This window comes from Aptenodytes patagonicus, chromosome 2 (genome assembly GCF_965638725.1).
Source record: "Aptenodytes patagonicus chromosome 2, bAptPat1.pri.cur, whole genome shotgun sequence".
NCBI classification, from domain to species: Eukaryota; Metazoa; Chordata; class Aves; order Sphenisciformes; family Spheniscidae; genus Aptenodytes; species Aptenodytes patagonicus.
In genome coordinates this window covers 44,106,978-44,126,657 of record NC_134950.1, presented here as the reverse complement: position 1 = coordinate 44,126,657, position 19,680 = coordinate 44,106,978, and the positions used below count along the sequence as shown (strand labels likewise).

The 19,680-nt window shown below is 36.1% G+C and overlaps 1 protein-coding gene across 1 annotated transcript in view; it reads left to right on the top strand.

Annotated features, from left to right (window-relative positions):
- RP1 (RP1 axonemal microtubule associated) overlaps nt 1-19,680 on the top strand; it is a 184,009-nt gene that overhangs the window by 43,532 nt on the left and 120,797 nt on the right. Inside the window, exons 17-22 of the mRNA XM_076328953.1 lie at nt 5,159-5,361; nt 9,120-9,209; nt 11,320-11,452; nt 11,720-11,871; nt 14,118-14,272; nt 16,708-16,766. Coding sequence (XP_076185068.1) covers nt 5,159-5,361; nt 9,120-9,209; nt 11,320-11,452; nt 11,720-11,871; nt 14,118-14,272; nt 16,708-16,766 — 792 coding nt within the window. The remainder of the gene's footprint in view (nt 1-5,158; nt 5,362-9,119; nt 9,210-11,319; nt 11,453-11,719; nt 11,872-14,117; nt 14,273-16,707; nt 16,767-19,680) is intronic.

Here is a 19,680-nt window from a genome sequence, read left to right as displayed (position 1 = left end):
GAGCTAGTTCCAAAGGCGTTCATGTAGCAAATAATTCACGTGGGTTGCTGATTTGGTTTTGAGCTTGGTCCGCAGACTGCTATTTCAAAGTGTACATGAAAAGTCTGGCAATGTGAACAGGACATCAAATACGGCATACTTGTTCATAGGGTGTAATGTGAAGCATCAGGAAAGATTTTAAATAAATTCAGTTGAACCAAAGTATCCTGGTTAAATTCAAAGCATAGGTGTGGATCATTATTAATTACTGTTAATTGTTTCTGGCAATGTTGTTTCCGTTCTTAGCTCAAAACACCCAGTTTCTGTTTCTAATCTATCAGACTTCATGTTGTATCATTGTGTCACAAAGCCTTCCCAAAATGTTGTGGGTTGTCAGCAGCTGGTGAGATATGCTGTATTTGAAACCCATGGCAACAATACACAAGCCATCAAACCTGTTTTCAAAGAAGCTGGATGTTTTTAGGGTTGGATACAAAGGATCCTTTTATAGAAGCGATATCTGCCGTGAAATTGGTTACATAGAATCTATAGCACTTTGTAAGAAGTATTTCTGACAGTCATAAATGTGGACTCTGCTTATACAAAATGAATAGAAATATCAAAGTTACTCTGCCCTTCAAAGAAAATGCTCATTTTTAGTAAGATATTTTCACTTAGAATACTTGAAAGGTAACTGACTTTTGACATGTAGAGGTGAGCCTTAATTTTTAAACTGATACTCATTAAATACTCATTTGCTTTTTTCACTCCCAGTTAACATTCAAAAAAGGGTGATGTTTGTATTGAGTATACAATCCAGCAGTACGCTTAACATCCAAACTCAGAGCAGATTAACCCTTAGGCTGACCAGGCCATCTTTTTTATGTCTGTGTCTGCTAACCGGTAGCTGTGTTTTGGTTGCTTTTCACAAATAATAATTGATTTAGGATTAATTAAACTGAAAGCTGTGCTACAGCAGTTGCGGCTTCTCCTGTTGCAGTGTGAGTTCTCTGTTCCTCAAGAAAGTTCTTTCACTGTACAAGGATGATGGCAGGTCCCAGCTTCTACTTAACAGCTCACAGGATGGAGATATTAGAGTCAGTGTCAGAGACAAGTCAGCTAAAATACATGCAGACACCACATTGTAGACTCAAGACCGATAAAATGTGCTGCCCAAAATAGAAGGGCAAAAATATATATATGGTTAGAGGACCACAAAGTTAGGGATAAAGAAAGAAGATGAAGCAGAAGACACTAAAAACTGAAACCAAAAATTGTGGGTTTCTTTTAAACCCCTTTTTACTCTTCCATTACAGTTGCAAAAGCAAGCCAAAATCAATAGCCCTGCTGAAAATATAGAGTTGTGTCATATTATGTATCAACTAGCGAGCATGCAAGAATCTGATGGGATTTCCCAAATGACTTGGTACTGGGGATTTCCTCTTTGCTTGTTTCTTGTGTTTCTCAAATCATGTTTAGATTTCAGTGGTGAAAACATGCCTGTGTGTGCCAGTGAAAGCAAGGGGAGAGATGTCGTTAGCTTCCATGACACAAATGCAGTCTGTGACATTGAGAACATCTTTGTGGTTTGGTATTAACGAATTGTATCACTGAGAAATGATTTCTGTACCCTCCACGTTCCTTTCTTGTATGTCTGGAATACTGGTAGTTACTATTAATTCTTAATATATTTTATTTATAAGAGAAAATAAGATACAAATAAAATCTGATCTCATTTGCATTTGATTTACATTGGAAATGATGATACAAAAAGGTGTAATAAAAATGCATCAACTTTATTGTCCAAGCTTCTGCTCTAGAGATTAATTTTTCTGATGGTTCATTTCAAAAGTGTCACTCAATCATATGATCTTCTGGGACAAGGTAATTTTCTTTTTGCTTTAGATTTAGGATAAGTAAATAAAAAAAAAACATTATTTTCATGAAACAGTGTGAAGGATTGAGACTTCATCATTCTCATGCAGGCCTATCAGAATGACTTTTTGTCACAATAGATTTGCAGCATGGTATCATGAAGTGTGTAAGCTCCCATGACTAATGCAGGGTAACCATCAAATCTTTTTTTCAGACTGGAATATTTTTAGCCTGTAGCACATCAATGCCTCTGATTTCCATTTGTAAGAAGAGCCAGTAAATTACTGGCAAAAAGTGTTCCAAGCCTGTGAATTGTTTGTGCATTATAATTGTTTTCAAGAGGTAGTAGTTTGAGGTTGCAGTAGGTGCTTTGGGTAGCAATAGCCCGAGTATGGAATTCTTGTGCTAAGCATACGGAGCAGCCTGGGATTCCTTATGCTTCTTGAACACCTGTGCATTTTGTGAAAATTTTCATCTCTCTGCTGTAAGAAAGATGTGGTTTTAGATAGCTGGAAGGAACTCTAGCTTTCAGAGTTACAGGTGAGGAGCTAGGTAACTACAGTTATAGAAAGTTATATAGTCAAGTTGTCAAAAATATTTATTATACCAAAGCAACTACTTTGCTATAGCTCTGTTATTTCAGTCACTGAAAGACAAGTGTAATTAGGTTTTTATTCAGGTAAACATAAGATGTTTGCCTTTTGCTTTATTTTTGGTGTGTAGATTTTCTTTTTTCTTTCAGAATAACTTGCTCTCAGTCATGATCAAGAATACAATAAAAACAGTGATTATTATGACACTATTGCCTATTTCCAAATTACTATAACCATTCCAAGGTCATACGACTACTGTTAGAAGCACTGCTGTAAAAGTCATACTACTACAGTTCTGAATTTCTTAAAAATGATTAACCAAATTTTAGAGTCTTTACCAGGGCTGAAATTTCCCCCGACTCCAGAAGTTAGTCCTTATTTATTATAGAAGTTTGTACTGGATCCTAATTCCTTTGGAATTCCTTGTGCAATTATTTCACATCAGTTAAGGGTTCAATGCTAGTGGATCGTAATTCAGGTTCGATGCTGTAGTTACCATGTTGATTTAACCTACAAGACAACCTGATGATCCAAGCAACTATATAATACTCCTTCTGAGTACAACTTTTAAGAAAAAAAGCATTTGTTTAATATCATAAAAGTGACATTTGGGGAAATTTAAAGGGAAGATCAGGACAATGTCCCAGTATTGAATCGATCCTTCTTCACTTAACCCAATTTGCTTCAGTGATGTTACAGCAGGATGTGGAATTTGTTGCTCATAAAAGTTTATTAAGAAGCAAGTCTCAAGGATTCAAAACGGTTTTTCACTTTGCCTTCAAACTTATATTTTAATGCTAGCAACAAAGCACAGTCAGGTAAATTTTGCAAATTTTTGTCATAGGTATTGCTTTAATTTGTTTAGTATTTGTACTGGGCTTGGCTGGGATGGACTTAATTTTCTTCATAGCAGTCTGTCTGGTGCTGTGCTTTAGCCTGGTGACCAAAGCAGTGTTGATAACGCACCAATGTTTTAGCTGTTGCTGAGCAGTGCTTGCATAGCACTGAGTCCATCTCTGTTTCTCACTCTACACTCCCAGCGAGTGGTGGGGGGACGATGGCAAGAGGCTGGGAGGGGACACAGCCGGGACAGCTGACCCCAACTGACTGAAGAGATACTCCATACCATATATTGTCATGCTCAGCAATAAAACTGGAGAGGAGTTTTTCCAAAGTAGTTGTTCCTCGGGGACTAAGCTGGGCATCATTCTGCTGGTGGTGAGTGATTGCTTTTGCATCACTTGTTTTTCTGTTTGGTTTGGGGTTTTTTTTTCAGATTGTGGTTCTTTTTTTCTTTTTCCTTTGAGGTAAAGGCAGTTTAATAAGTGAAGGCAAAAACTCCATCCCAGAGAAACCCAGTACAGTATTTTAATCAAGCAAAAAAAAAAGCAAAGGGCTCTGATAGCAAGATACGTAGTGCAGCTGTAACATACATAGTGATGCATTGGGAATTCTTCAACAAATCCGTTATCAATGGCTATTTATGAATTCTGCAAAATTGTAAGTGAATTCCATCACGTGTTTGGAGCCTCTGGCCTCCAAAAGCTTGGTTCATAGAAAGCTACTTAATGGATGAAGAATGAGCTGGGGGATACAAAAGAAAATTAATCTACAGCGCAGATTATATTCATTATGGTTAGCATATTAAAAAGTCTCTTTGCAGTCGCATGAAAAGGCCTGATGAAGAGCAGTTTGGGAACCCCTGCAGGACACAGTATATAGACAATGTGTTGGTTCATCTTTTCAGATTTAGGGTTTATATCTGCCTCATGTCAGAACAGATTATAAATTCTTGGGGGCAAGGACTCCCTCTTTTGGAGAGGACTTCATGGTCAGTGGTCCCATTATTGAAAAGTAGTGTTCCAGACATCTGATGTTTGTAAACTCCACTTTGATTAGAATACTCAAAACTAAATTCCTTCATCCCAAGAAAGTCTATTTTTTCATCTCTCATATGCAGCGGTGCCATTTGACATCTTTGCATATATATATTTTTCTCTTAAGGGTAGATGAAAGATCAGTAGGTGCTATTCTAAAGTGAAATACATGTTTTCCAGAATTATATTTGCTCAGCCATTAAAGCTGTGAAATTTATTCATAAAGTAGTGCTGTGCTGCTATTGTCTCATTCATGCAGAACCTGCCTTAGCCCAAGTGCTGGCACTGTGTGCATAAGTATGGGTGGGCAAGGATATATTGTGCTCTTTTTTGAGTATTTTACAGTATTTAATTAATATTTAACTTGAAGAAAGTTAATTTCCTGAATATTTTTTTCATTTGAAATGAAAATTGTCTCTATTCTCAGACATGTGATTCTGCTAATAATGTCCCAACACAAGGCATTAGAGGAGTATTTACAAGAAATTCTACTCATTTCTAAATGTCAGGCTAAGGAACCAGAAATGTCGATTTAATGGCCATAGTTCTGCATCATAGCATTCTTACTCTACACCAGAATATGTATAAAGAAAAATATGATGATAGTGCATGTGAGAGATACTTGTTCTTTTCCAGTTGATTCCTGTAGCTCAACTAATCAGTACATTTTGGTCTAGACAAGAAACATAAATCAATCTTTCTTCAGACTATCTCACTTGCCATGAAAAAATACAATCCCCTCTCTGTTATGGTCTCCTTACGTGCTGAAGTTACAACAGCGACTGGCAGTTTCATGTCGATTTTCATCTCCCACTAATGTTCTGTATTTCACAGAGGAAATGAGAAATCCACAAGGTGGTGAGTGTCCCCCTCCTTCAGATGATGAATGGAAAGTGTCAATGCTGACAGGAAATGCAGGAACTCAAGCAAATGTCGTTCTCTGGATATATGGAGACAGAGGAGTAGCTGGACCAATAACTCTCGGCAAGGACAACAGAAAGCAGCTGTTTCTTCCCAGGCAGGAGGATGAATTTCAGGTAGCTAATGAAGGCTAAGAACGTTATTTTAATGCATACCTTTCCAAAGGTTAGTCTGTCATGTGGAAAGAAAAAAATGTTTTTCTCCTGTGCTTACTGCATACAATAAATCTCTATCTAATCTCTATGAATTCTGCATTAAATCAGCTTGGTGCATATAGTTAGCAACAGAGGAAATGCTCTTTCTTTTAACACCCTCTCCCTCATATAGTAGCCCAAACGGGACAACCGCAGGAGTAAATTGATTTAAGGTAACTGATTGGAAACTAGCTTAAAAACTATCCATTCCTAAACAAACCATGTCTGATGTATATCATTTAGGGATCTTTAGTAATGAAATCTTCACACATACAGTTTTCAAAGCATACTATAAAATGTATACTGTGGAACTGGTTCGGTTAAGGAAGAAAACCCTTTTTTCAGCTGCCATATTATAAATAGCTGAAATGCCAGAAGCTTTACCTATGGAATTACTAAGAGCCCAATAAAACCTACATGTTATCATGTCATGAAAACACAAAGAGTTCTGCTATTATTTAAGAATAACCCCACTTCTATTGTAATAAGGATATTATGTCTCAGTAGGCTGAGAGAAAATTACCAAAGGGGCTAAAACTTCTGTTTTGCTTAAATCTTTCTGTCTGACATGCATGTAACACATTGCTGTCTTCAGCTAACTGAAGAAGTAGTTATATTTTTCACATTTCGTGCAAATTTTTTTTTCTGTACTCATCAACTCTTCTAATACAATCTTGGCACAAACCAGGATTGTTACTTTCAATAATATTAATAATAATACTCTCTATGAATAGGGCATAGGCAGGAAGATAACCAGCTGTAATGTTCATTTTCTAAGCATGTAGGCTATCTATTATGATCCACGGGGAATCCTGTTCTCCTAATTAGTGAATAATTTATAAGCAATGTTAGGTAATGGCATGTTTGCAATGTTAATCCATACATTCTTAAGAGATGGACCAATTTTTCTTCTCTAAAATAGATTTTGCCCATTATGGCTGTATGCTGTGCATATTGATCTTGTGAGAAAGCAGAATCTTTCTCTCAGCACCTGGGGCTACTACTATGATTCTTTACATCACGCTGACACTATTGCTTTCAGGCACGAAACAGCAAATGTCACCAAAGTGCTTTTCACTCTTTAGTCTGCAGTAGATAAATCCACAAAGAAAAAGCCTATGAGTAAGAGCTCTTTCTTCTTTTTTTCCCTTTAAACTTCATCCTGTACTTGTTTAGCAGGATAAATCTTGAAATGAGGAACAAATGCAAGACTTAAAAAAAAATTACATCTTCTTTTTATAATTTACATCTTTGAGCTTGATATGGTTTCACTGATATTTTCTAGAGCAGAAGATAACAAATTTTATTTTTTAAAGTAATCAACTTAATCATAGCTCTGACCAGGAGTTCTAGGAAGAAAACAGCTTCTGAAAGCCTGTGATAATCAGGCAATTTGGAGTCAGTTTTCTTTAACTTTTCACTTTATCAGCAGCATGCACAACTATGAAAAATTTGAGTAGAACTATCTTGAGAAATGAAAACCGTTCATATGTGGCCTTCCCTTTCTTAACTTACCGAGTAGTCATTGTCTGTTTAATGCTTTCTGAGACTGTGCATGAGAAAAATCAAGAAGGACACCAGAGGGTTTCTTCTAGGAGACCTCTGCTTGTTTTAGGCAGAAGTCACTCTTTGCATTCTGACAAAGTTCAGTGCATTTACGTTTTGTATTGATACATGAAATGATCATGTAACTTTTTTTTTTAACCAAAAGCCTAAAGAGGGGATTCATTAGAATAAACAGACAACATGACAGCGCTATATATTCAGTAAACACCAGGTCTGTGAATGAGAAGACAGTATCTCATATTACCTGAGAAGTGGGTTGGTTTGTTCGTGAAATGTGGGAAATGACAATAGTTGTTTTTTCTGTCAAGCTGTATACATGCCCTTACTTTACTACTGCTTTAATACCAAAGTCTCCAGGTTACTGCTAACAAGACTACTCATAGAGAGAAATATTATGCAGTATATGCAAGGATATCATAATCTGACTCCACAGAACAAAGCTATTTTCTTAAGCCGATGGAAAAGACAGGAACCATATTGTCACATCTGTGTTGCAAGCCTGGAGTTAGCATTTATTTTGTTAATGAAATTCAGGTTGACGTAGCAACTATACCAATATAAATACAGGTGTGAATTGCTCAGATTCTTTCTCAAACAACCATTGCGATTTACTGAGTGCATTTCGATGTTAGGGAAATCAAGGGTAAAAGTTGTTTGCTTCTAGAAATTTTTGACTAAAGCATGGTAACACTATGACTAAAACATAAAAGTTTTTTATACAAAAGCACAAAGAGACAGCTCAAAGCTGATGTAGGAACTGAGGTAATTCTGACCTCTGAAAAGAGAAGAGGGCTTTTTATTAATGAAGGTAAATAATGAGTGGATAATATACTAGTAGGTGTTTCTAAGAGGATGAAAAGAAAACAAATTTTGTACAGTGTAAATAGTTTTTTTGGATGTAAATGATGGAGTGGAATAGGCTGTTACCAACCTTTTAGTAATAGAATTATTATTTGGGAAATAATATGATAACACACTTACTTTTCCTTTCCTAGCAGTACATTACAAATTATCTAAAATGATTTATGCTCACTTTAAATAATGGTTAAACTTCAAATAAACCCCAGATAAGTGGGATAGGATAGGGTTGCATAGAGTAGATTTCATAAGTAAGAGCACGTATAATGCTTGAAAGTGCAAAGAAAGTGCAAATGAATGCAAATCATAGTCAGAAAGAGAAGATAGTATCAGTGATTTTCAAAGTTTTGCAGATGTTCTGCCAGCTTTTGAGAGCTTATTCTTTAAGGTCTCCAAAAGTTTTATATCCTTCACTTTGACATACTAGGGTTTATGGTCATGTTGCTGTGCTGCATTATGAAAGATTTGTGACCTGTGGTTTAGTGGGTTTAATTTTGTGTTCCACATTTCTCTCATGTATGGCCCTTACCAACTTTTTTCAGTTTTCAAACTTTGAAGAGTTCAAATATCTGCCAAATCAGTTCCTTGGCAAGCATTGTGATTTCACTAGGGTCTAATCTGGTCAAACTGGGGCTCAGACAAAAATCTGCTTAGACAAAACAGAAGCAGTCTCTTTTCTGGATCCTATCATCTGAAATCTACCAATCAAATGTTGTGCACTGTTCCTGTATACTCAGATACTACAGTGGTTCAGAGAAATCTGGAACCAATTGCAAAGATAAAGATGCAGTTTTACGTATCTTTTTTTTTTTTCCACATGTGATGTAGCTATATTTTTTCCAGAAATACAGCCCAAATTGAATGAATGGCAAAATGTAGCAATACAGGGCAAATGGGGTTTGTGCATAAATGAGAACTGGATTTTTGAGTTATTTCACATGTGGTGATTGAAAATACAGGAAGGAAAATGTTTAGGGGTTTGGGTTTTTTTTTCCAAGATGTCCTGAAGGCTGTGACAGTTTTAAGCATAGAATTCATAGGCCTGTGCTTGCCATTAGGATACTGCTGCCATTAGGATACTGTATGGGTGGGAGACTGAGACTCAAACGTCTTTTAATCATGAATTGGATACAGTGTTAGTTTGCAAGGCATGGCCTTACTTAATCAGCATGCAGCCTCTACTGCACAAGTTTAAAGTGTAAGTTATATATATTTTTGTCTGTAGTTATATGTTGTGTTGTTCTGGCTTTATTCAGGTTAAAATAAAAAGCATTGGGAATATCTATAAGATAAGAATTGAACTTGATGGATTATTGAATGAACAATCAGAGTGGAACTTACAAAGGGTGAGATTTTTTATGGTGATTTTTTTCTGCTTTAATAACTTTTATGTGAACTAAAAGCCCATCTTTTCATGAAGCCACAGCTTCATAAATCAAAAAATGCTGATTGTGATATGTTCTTATTGCTTTGTCTTCTTCGGTTGCTTTAGAGATGACAAAAGCACTGATACAGTCCATCTCCTGAGAGCTGGATATACGTAGCATTATTTTGCAATCATTCCTAATTCATGTAGTTCACAGATACTAGTTTTAGTGTATTGATGGGTTCTACCAAGTTTTGCTTTCTGAAAGCTTGCCTGTATTCTTCAGTGTGTGTTAGGGAGATTCTAGCTATAAATTCCAGCTATGAAAAATTGAAAATGATGGAACAACAATCATCCCATGTCAAGTGCATGTGAAGAATGAACAAAGTTTGCTTAAGAGTAGGCTAGTCCTAACTGGCCCGAATGTAGCTCACAATTACGACCATTTTCAGGGAAAAAGAAACTGCTGGGTTTTTTCAATTTGGTGAATGAATTCTTCTTTCCTGCTTCTGTTTTAACTCTATTTTTCTCATGATATTTAGGGGTGTTCACCAGCTTAAATTCATACTAAATTCTTGCTAACACTGACCCCCATGTAAGATTTATTTCAGAATTGCACATAAATATGTCTTCTGTTTCTTATTTTGAATCTGTAAAAGACACAAGCTTATCCCTCAGCCTTTAATTCATCTTAAAAAGCCTGATTTAGACAACCAGAATTACACAGTAATAACAGATTTTGACATTAACTCAAAGGCCTTAACTGTAACTGTACCAAAACTGTATGTAAGTATAAATATTTCAGTTGCTCAGATGGTTGCAGGAATCCTACTTTTCATCCTGGTGGTTACAAAATTTTTTTTTTTAACATTTTGGTCCAAATTTCATGGGGTAACCCTGGGATTTCAAATATTTCTTTTCACAGAAAGAAATAAATCAGGTGGAAAGCTGTGTTTTTCTGACAAAGCAGTTAATATTTGCGATTGTTACGAATCAGCAGGGGGAGCTCTGCCAATAAACATCAGGGATTAAGAGTCACTGCTGCAGAAGTATTTCATATTAAAATAAATACATGCTTTGGTGTTAAAAGAAGTGTTTATTTTACTTAAAATAATATTTTATTGGAAATGTGAGATAAAGGCATATATTTTCCTGATTTCCTAAATGTTAGAATTTGAATGTGAATACTTTTTTTCATAATTTTGTTTGCAAGGCTTATGCATACTATATGCACATTCAAAACACAAATGCAGAAAGACAATTTTTTGGCACTGATTTCCTTTTGCTAGCGAAAGCCTATGGAAAAAACTGTAGTAAGCATTGTTATAATTCAAGACCAAGAAAAACTGCTCCCATAAAAGAGAGGAAAGACTGCTTTAGTTATAGGAAAAAAGTAAGACAGATATCATAAGGTACAGTGGCAAATAACTTGAGAATTTGAATTCTAACTATCTTCAGAGGAATGGATAGAGGGTGCTGGTATCCAGGTTGTCTTTTGGTCTGCTGTAGAAGAGCCAAATATAATACAAATTGATTTAACATTTCAACATATCCTCTCCTTGCCAAAGTTCAAAAGGATATAGATGATGAGTTTCATCCTCTTTTCATTTTAATATAAAAATGTGTCAATCTTTCCACATCTTCCAAAAGCTCAGTCTCACCTAACCTCACTTCACTTACCAGAAGGTTTTCAGTCTTCAGTACTCCAGACAGTGTTACACAGAGGTGCTTCACTGACAGAATCAGAACTGATGACATTTCTTATGGCAAAAAAGGAAATTTCAGTTACAGATGTTTGTTCCAAGAATAAGATAATTTTAAAGTCCAAGGCATATTCAAAGAATAGAGGCTGGCAGTTTCAGCTGCAATACCATGGGTGTGAATAAAGATCCTCTCTAGTGAGGAGTCGAGTTGCAAAGTAGTGGCCAAATTAAAATGGTTTCATACTGCAATTTTGTATGTCATATTTACTGATCGTGTTATTGTTTTCTGAGGTAGAAGAAAAGATATAGAAAAATATGTTTTGCTGCTGAGAAGCAAAGCACTGGAAAGAGTGAACTGAGTCATAGTTGGAATTGCTTCTTCTCCAGGTGATACTGCAACATCTAAAGAGCAAGAAAACACTGAATTTTCCAGCAAACACATGGTTGTCAAAGAATCGTGATGATAGAGATTTTCTCTGTGAACTTCCAGTGGTGGAAGCTGGAAAACCTGTCTATCCAAGTATGTGTGCCCTTCAGTTGCACAGTTATGTATATATTGGTTACCAGGTTTTCAGTATTAATGTCATCTGAATTATATTCCATCGGCTGTATATTCATAAATGTGGTTTTAGCAATCTTAAAAACAGATAGACTGATTTCTGGAGAATATATTCCAGCAAATTAATTGCAAATCAATTTTGCTGGCATTGTTTCCATTAAGCTAGAGTGGTCAGTAAAATGAATTGTGATTACACATTTATTTTCTTCTTTTGGTTATTTTCGGAAGTTGTTTTATACCATGTTTATGTCTACACTGGTGACATGGAGCAAGCTGATACAGATTCTGCAGTTTATCTGTGTATCTATGGAAAAAGAGGAGATTCTGGTCTAAGACTTCTGCATAAATCTGGTATACCACTGACTTTTCAGAGAGGAATGGTAAGTCTGAAAAACAATTTGCTTAGCCATATAACTATAACTAAGTAACTTTTGCTGGTCGTAACAGGTTCCTAATGAAAAAGATCACAGAGATTTAGAAAAATAATTTTTAAGAACTAAGGAAAATAATTTTATACTAATCCAGGAATAACTAGAATGAGTGAAAACACAAGTAGGAAAAGGGGAAGAAGAATGACATCCCCGTAGGATGATGAGAAGAGTTGCCTGTGAATATAAAACATATTCTGTCAAGGTTTAATGAGTGCAGCTGATTCCAAAGGACTGCACAGAAATCTTAGTAGGACTGTTCATTATGTATTTCTTTTAATGTATAATAGTATAATATTGTGATTAATGCAGGGCAGATTTAAATTCATTTTTCTTTCAATTACCTCTGATCTCCTCCATAAGTAAAATATACATCATCCTGATTTTCTGCAGCGGTGTATGGTTGAATTTCAGGAACTACTGAATTTCACCTTAGCTCTGCTATTAGCCTTCTTATGACCTTCTGTTAAGCCTGTTTCTTCCTTTGTGAGCTATTGAGAATTAACGCTTGTATGTCTAACAAATGGTATCAAGCTGTTAGTGGAATACTTAATTACAAAATAAAAAGCAGTATCTAAAATGCTAAGCATAAAAATAACCCACTGGGAAACTTCAGAGGTATCTATACTATTTTAAAATATATATTTTATACCATTACTAATGTATTAGAGATAAAGTTCTGTTCCAATTGAAGTTCACAATTTAAGTGGAATTTTCTGGGGGAATTATTCTAGCCAGACTGATAGTAAATTCAGCATATTATTTATACAGGGTGGCTCAAAGTGCACTTTGTTATGGAAATGGGTGAACGAGACAGTGGATTGTACAGAGTGGGCCTGGCATATATAATTTTATGACAGAGGCAGTTGAGTACTGACTTGAACAAGTTTATTTAATCCCTGCCACAGATATGCTACATGATATTGGGCAAATCACTTAAAGTGAAGCTTCCCTGAGTGACCACTTTTTGTATGCTTCTGTTTTGCTGCCTAACCAGTTTAACTTTTCTGAGCAACCGAAGCTGTAACTGGGGTTTGTTCAAAGAGAATTCTGCTCTGGACATAGTAAATTCTTTGAAATGCTAAATATGCCGATAAATTAACCCCTCTGTTTCTCAGTTGAGCACCCAAACTACTTTGCATCTTGACAGCTTTTGGCAATAATCTCTGTACTTTAACTATATAGGTAAAATGAAATATTATGCAGATGGCCTTTCGAAAAATAGATTTCAGTGTTTGCAGAAAACTGGGGTACTATGGAAAAAGTGCAAAAGTGGAGGCACTGGGGAAATCAGTTCTGCTTCACTGAACTGTTTGTGTGGTTGTGGTAAATAATGCATAGAGTCATCAAGATAATGAACATAAAAAGAAGTATTAAAAAGCTGCAGTCCTGCCTGTGCACAATTTGAGGCAGGGATCCTTCAGAGACAATAGCTTGTGATCATATATTACATATACTCAAGGGAGAACTAAAGTTGCACAGGCAGTCTCAATTCTGTCATTTGCTAAGGACTGAGAACTTTACAGATATGAATCTTCCAATGTAGTTCTTTCCTTCATTTTCCTTTTACTGAGAAGTGTGACCCGGACCATTACATTTAGAGAGGGAAAGCCATATGCGTTTTACTGTGATAGAAAATTACCATCCTGAACCTTTCACCTGATCAGCTTCATGCCCCCGTGAAAACAAACTTTGCCAACTGTAAGCTCAAGCCTAAATGAATATCAAGGGGAAAGTGGCATGTCAGATTTCAGTCTCTTCCAGCAGAATAAAATGTAAATAGAGGAGGTGAGACCAAAAAGAGACAAGGATGAGAAAGTCTGTATTTTAAATAAATAGCAACAAAGGAAATAATAGCTTTAACTCATTCTTACCTAGAGAAGAATAATTGTAAATGGCCAGGTATTGAAACAATAGCGAAGCGTGGTATGCAGCGTTTTGGACGATGGCTGAAAAACCAATTTATTTGGGATTATTACTGCAGTCTGATTTTAGTTGTGTTTTCTCATTTACTCTGATATATAATCAAAAGACATTTAACTTTTCAGATCCAAACACTTAGAATACAGTCCAGCTGTCATTTAAAACAACGTGAATCTTTGTACATTGTGAGAATTAATCAGGTTTTTAAAATACTTCAACTTTCAGACTGACCTAGTGGTGGCAAATTGCGGAGTGCTGTCTCCTCTGTCCTCTAGGTCAATGCTTTCGAAGTGGAAGCTGTATCTCTTGGAGAACTGCAGAAGGTGCTGTTGCGCTGTGAGGCTAATGCCAAGTCCCAGTATTGGTACTGTGACAAAGTCATTGTCAGAGAAACTGAGAAGAACTCGGAATATGTTTTCAATTGTGAAAGGTAGTTTTTACAGCAATATTCTTAAATATTCTTAAATATGTATCACTAACAGTATTATGCCAATCAATGCACTAAATATGAATTTTCCAGGGAAAGACAAATTTGGATTATTTTGCAGTTTCATAAAATACACAAAATGTGTTGTTCCAGAACAGATTGCTTGAGTTAATTATGCTGTATGGTCCATAGCAAAGGTTAAATGCTGTGTTACCGGGTTGTACAGTGCAGCCTTATAATACAAGGATCAGTGCTATAAGTGTGACTTATCTATTCAGGAAGGAAAGACAAAGCACACAAAAAGGTTCTAAATTAAGTGTATTTCTAAATGGGAAAGGAAAGAGATTTGCCATCCAGAAGTAGCATTCACTCTCTTTATGAACAACAGTATTGCTAGAGAGACAAATGTGATGCCCAAAAGTCAGAATTATTTTGTGGTTGTTCTATTTAAGTTATTAAATGAACATCTTAAAAGTCAATTGATAAATATTGTGTTTTGCATGTTTGGAAAAATATGGTAATCCCACATTTGGAGTTTCCAGTTTTGCAGTCTATCTCGTGGGTATGTGCGGCATTCAACTGAAATGAAGGAAGTGTAGAGAAACAATGTGACCATGTGACAAGGCACTAGAATTAATAATATTTAATTAATAATAATTAATAAATTTAGGATGCCTAGTTATTTTGTCTGGATTTTTATGAATTTGTTACATATCCTTGAACAGCTTCTTGCTACTCTTGGTGTCACATCCTCAAAAACAGGAATAAAGATGCTCTCTCACCTTGATAAAACTCTAAAACTGAGATCTTTGTTCAACCATTAACATGTTTTTAAATAGTAGTATAAGACTGAGGATTTCTCTGGAGTAGATTTGGATGCAGACCAGCTGTTGTTGCTAGCTGTGGTTGCTACCTTTCTAAAAAAATATAGGTAAAATTTCCTAATGGAAGTTCTCCAGAGAAATCAGGCCAGCTGCCTACCTCAATCATGAAAAATTAACTCTGTGTCGTAGCTGTCCTCCAGTGGGTAACACGGCTTAGGGATGATGCATGTCAGGAGACAATTGCTGTATTAATTCTGTGATAATTAACACCAGATGTTGATCAGCAAAAATTATTCACTGACAGACATTGCCAAGAAGAAACGGAGAGGTTGTTTCATTCCTAACTTATCTACAAGGAAACACTGCCACTGAAAAAGGGTCAGCGGTGGGGGTCAGGGGTAGCTTTCATGTTGGCCAAACTGTAAAGCTGAAACACTGTGCTCTATTCAAGGCGGGGGGAGGTTTTTGCTCTTCAGAAATCTCTCTAATTTATTAATCTTCAGCCTCACAGCTTTATTTCACATTGATAATTTATGATCCAGGGTATGAACAAAGTGCTGTATTTTTTTCTCATTTAGCCAAGGAAACATCAGCATTTTATCTGACTTAAAAATCTGATATTAGTTTCTGAACATCCAACAGCTCTCACTGGATTTCAATTATACAGTATTTGTTAGTGACAGGCTGATACTTTTTAGCATTTAAGATTGCATAAGATGATACCTGTGTGGTCAGGTTTTAGCAGAAGTTATATAAATAAGTAGTTGTCTAGGAAGACAAAATGTATTTCTTAGGGGCTAGTTCTTATATGCATTGGCCTGCTAATGTTTTCAAGACAAAAAATAAGGAACCTTCAAAAGCCACTCTGGACTCATCCTGCCCAGCTTATACTGGATTCCCAACAGGCTTCATAGGAGACTGAACGGTTTAGGTTGTTCCTGGAAATGGACCGAGTAAATAAAACCAACAGCCCAGAAGCTTGCTGATTTTTTTCCCCCCCTGCAGAAAACCAGCTGATTTTTTACCAAGCAGGAGGAAGCTAAGAGTTGGTAATCCATGTTCTGAATGAAAAGGTTTCAAAATTATCTGTAGCATAGAGTAACATGACTAAGAAACCTAACAAATGTTTGTCTTAATTTGTAATTTTCCAGACTCATCTATCTGTCCTCAATTTGTAGGAGGAATAAGGAAGAGCCATATTTGGTTCCATCTTTGTTTTTAACACTGAACTTTGATTGTAAGAAATAGTGCAATAGATACATACAAATTATACTTAGCACTCAATCCATAGTACTGAAAAAAAGGTTCTGTGCCATATTCTTCTCTTTAACTACACAAATAAGTACAGTTGTGCCACATGAGTCTCTTAATCTGACACAGGTATATTTTACACTTACACAGCTCTTACGTTTGCACAAATAAAAATCTTTGTTGGGTCAAATAATTTCTACTTTAACATCTATCACATCAAATACTAAAATTTTAGAGGTAGACACCCTTTGCTGTTATATGTATTCAGTATCAAAATAAGGTGTGGATCATTCAGCTATATGGTAATATGGTGGAGAAAAAATTGATTCCTACCTGCTTTCTTATTTTCTTTCTTATTCTTAGATGGCTCCCATTTATGTCCCAAGGTGTAATCCATTCAGAAATTGAGCTGTACCCTCAAGGTAAGGTTTATTGTAACTTTATGGAAGTAAGATCAGTAATTTGTAATTTTTTTCCTCTAAAGAAATCTCGGCGGAATTTACATTTTAAATATGAGAGTTAACCATTTTGCAGCTTCCTTTTTCATATTTCTGAGAGAATACACTTTGTGTTTGCATTGTGCAATGGGTATAGGTGATAGTGAGAAAGTAATGAGGGACTGAATGAGAAGGAAAGTTTTCTTGTATTGGCTAATCACAGAACGTCTTTTTCATCTCTTCTTTCAAACCTTTCCTTTAATGTTAAAGGAAAGATCCTTTATTAACTGTGTTGATTTTTTTTTGGCAGAATTTCAAACAAATCAACAGCTGAAAATGCAAGAAGAAGCAAATGGTAAATGTTGCTCTAGTATTCTGTCTTTAATGAAGACTGTTTCTGTTTCAGAACTAATTTTTACACATTTATTGCTGTTTGTTTTTATTTAATACAGCACACTATTTGAACATTTTAGTAAACTCTGAACTTCACATTTTAATTTAAAAAATAAATCACTTTGTGCTTTCTTTTTAGTCTGTCATTTTTCTTTCCATAATGTTCAGAAGAGGGTCACAAAAATGATCAGGGGATGGAACACCTCTCCTGTGAAGAAAGGCTGAGAGAGTTGGGGTTGTTCAGCCTGGAGAAGAGAAGGCTCCAGGGAGACCTTATTGCAGCCTATCAGTACTTAAAGGGGGCTTATAAGAAAGATGGCGGCAGACTTTTTTGCAGGGCCTGTTGCGACAAGACAAGGGGGAATGGCTTTAAACTAAAGGGGGATAGATTTAGACTAGATAGAAGGAAGAAATTTTTTACGCTGAGGGTGGTGAAACACTGGCACAGGTTTCCCAGAGAGGTGGTGGATGCCCCATCCCTGGAAACATTCCAGGTCAGGTTGGACGGGGCTCTGAGCAACCTGATCTAGTTGAAGACGTCCCTGCCCATGGCTGGGGGGTTGGACTAGATGACCTTTAGAGGTCCCTTCCAACCCAAACTATTCTATGATTCTATGATTCTATGTTAATTTTCTCTCTGTTTGTCTGAAAATTCATATTTTTCTAGTACTTCTTGGTGATCTAGCTTAATTTAAATTTTTTATAGTTAGCATCTTAAACCATGATTCTTTCTCCTGGGCTATATATAGTTCTCACCATTAGGTTTTCATTTTCTGTTTTACCTGTGATTTCATATTTGTTCAGTTTGACTTTTCTGTCCTCGCAATCAGTGCAGATTAAATTACATTTCTTAATAACACATAACTTTTTCTCAGCTGTGAGAAGTGCTTCATGAACAATAATTTAGAAGCTGTTGGGAGAAAGTTTGAAAATGTTTATTCGTAATTTATTCTATCAATCAAGATATCCACAAAGACCCAAATACCTTGTCTTAAATAGTGTCCCCATGGCAAGTAGTTAATGATAAAGTTTGTACCCAGTTATTTTACAAATTATATTCAAATCCCACTCTATTCCAAGCTTTATTTTGAATCACAGACATCTTTGCCCTTCTTCCTTTCTATGCCTTTTCCAGAAGGCATTAATTTTCTAGCTGTTCATCACTCTGTGCCTTAGCTGTTCTACACGCCTTGCTTCCAAAAGGCCTGCACCTAGAGATCCTCCTTTACGTAGTTCAAATCAGTCTGCTTAGTCCTTTCTGCACCTACAGCTGGATCTCTACGATTGCCATTTAAGCTGTGCTTGTCCGGTTATACAGTAAAAGTTGCAGCAGATAAAAAGTGCCCCGTAAGCCTAACAAAAAATTACAAAGAGCAGGAGTAAACTAAGTATATATCCAACTGGCTTATCTTCAGTGGAGACGGGCTTGGTCTTGCAGTGAATATTTTGTTCACAGCACTCTCATCCTGACCCTGTGAGAGAGGTGTCTTTGTGCTGTCCAGAAGAGCTGGTCAGCTTTGTCATTGACAAAACTTACCCTCTGTCAAAACAGACCTGTTTCGTGGAAACACAAGGTGGATTTGTTGCAAATGTCTCAGAGTGAGGTAGCCAAAAGCATATGCACCAAATAGCCTCTTGTTTGGGACACTTGCTGAAATCTGGAACTTCAGTCTCTGAAAGAGACTTGAAATTGTGTATCCCACACCTACAGAGGCTGCTCCAATTCCTGGTTGAGTGGTTGATCTGAAATTTTGTTCGCTTACTTACTTTTTTCTCATAAGCTTTTTTAAATATCTAATTTTCATTCTATATAACTTTTTTTTTTTTAAAACAGAATTCTTTTTATGGGAAGTAGAACTTTCTAGTGTATTGTATTGTTTCTAATATTCTAGAAAAGAAAAAAAAAAAAGAAAATTTCTAGAAAGTAATCTGTGGTAAAGTACCACTTTCTGATGTCCCCAGGGACGTACTTGGTGTCAGGTTGCATCTTTCCTCCATGTATGCTAAATGAAAGTCACCTCATTAACACTTTTCTGTATTCCTTTCTCCTCAGTGTGTATTCCTCTTCAGTCATTAAGGAACTACTGGTATTCTACCTCATCAGAACAAACCCCAGCTTTTTATGCCAAAGAGAATGAGAATTATGTGTTTATAATATTTACTTGCTGTTTCCAGTTTCTATTTGGAAGCATGCAGGAATGCAATGAGGATTTCTGGCATCAAAGAGATTACAAATTTTAGCATTCTTCTCTTATACCCACATTGTCCTTCAAACACAAAGTTCTGTCTGTTTCCAGAAAAAGAAAAAGCTGCAAAATCAATATAGAGGAGTGCATACCAAAACTCTTTTTTATCATGTTTTTGAGGAAGTTTGATTCCCTTTTTTGCCTTGAGAGTTGTACTGGTGTGCAAAATAGTTTACTGATACTACACTTATCCTTTGGAGGCAGGAGTTGAGCTAGCTAGAAGATACTGTCTCAAGAGTACCAACTGTGTTGTTTCGAAA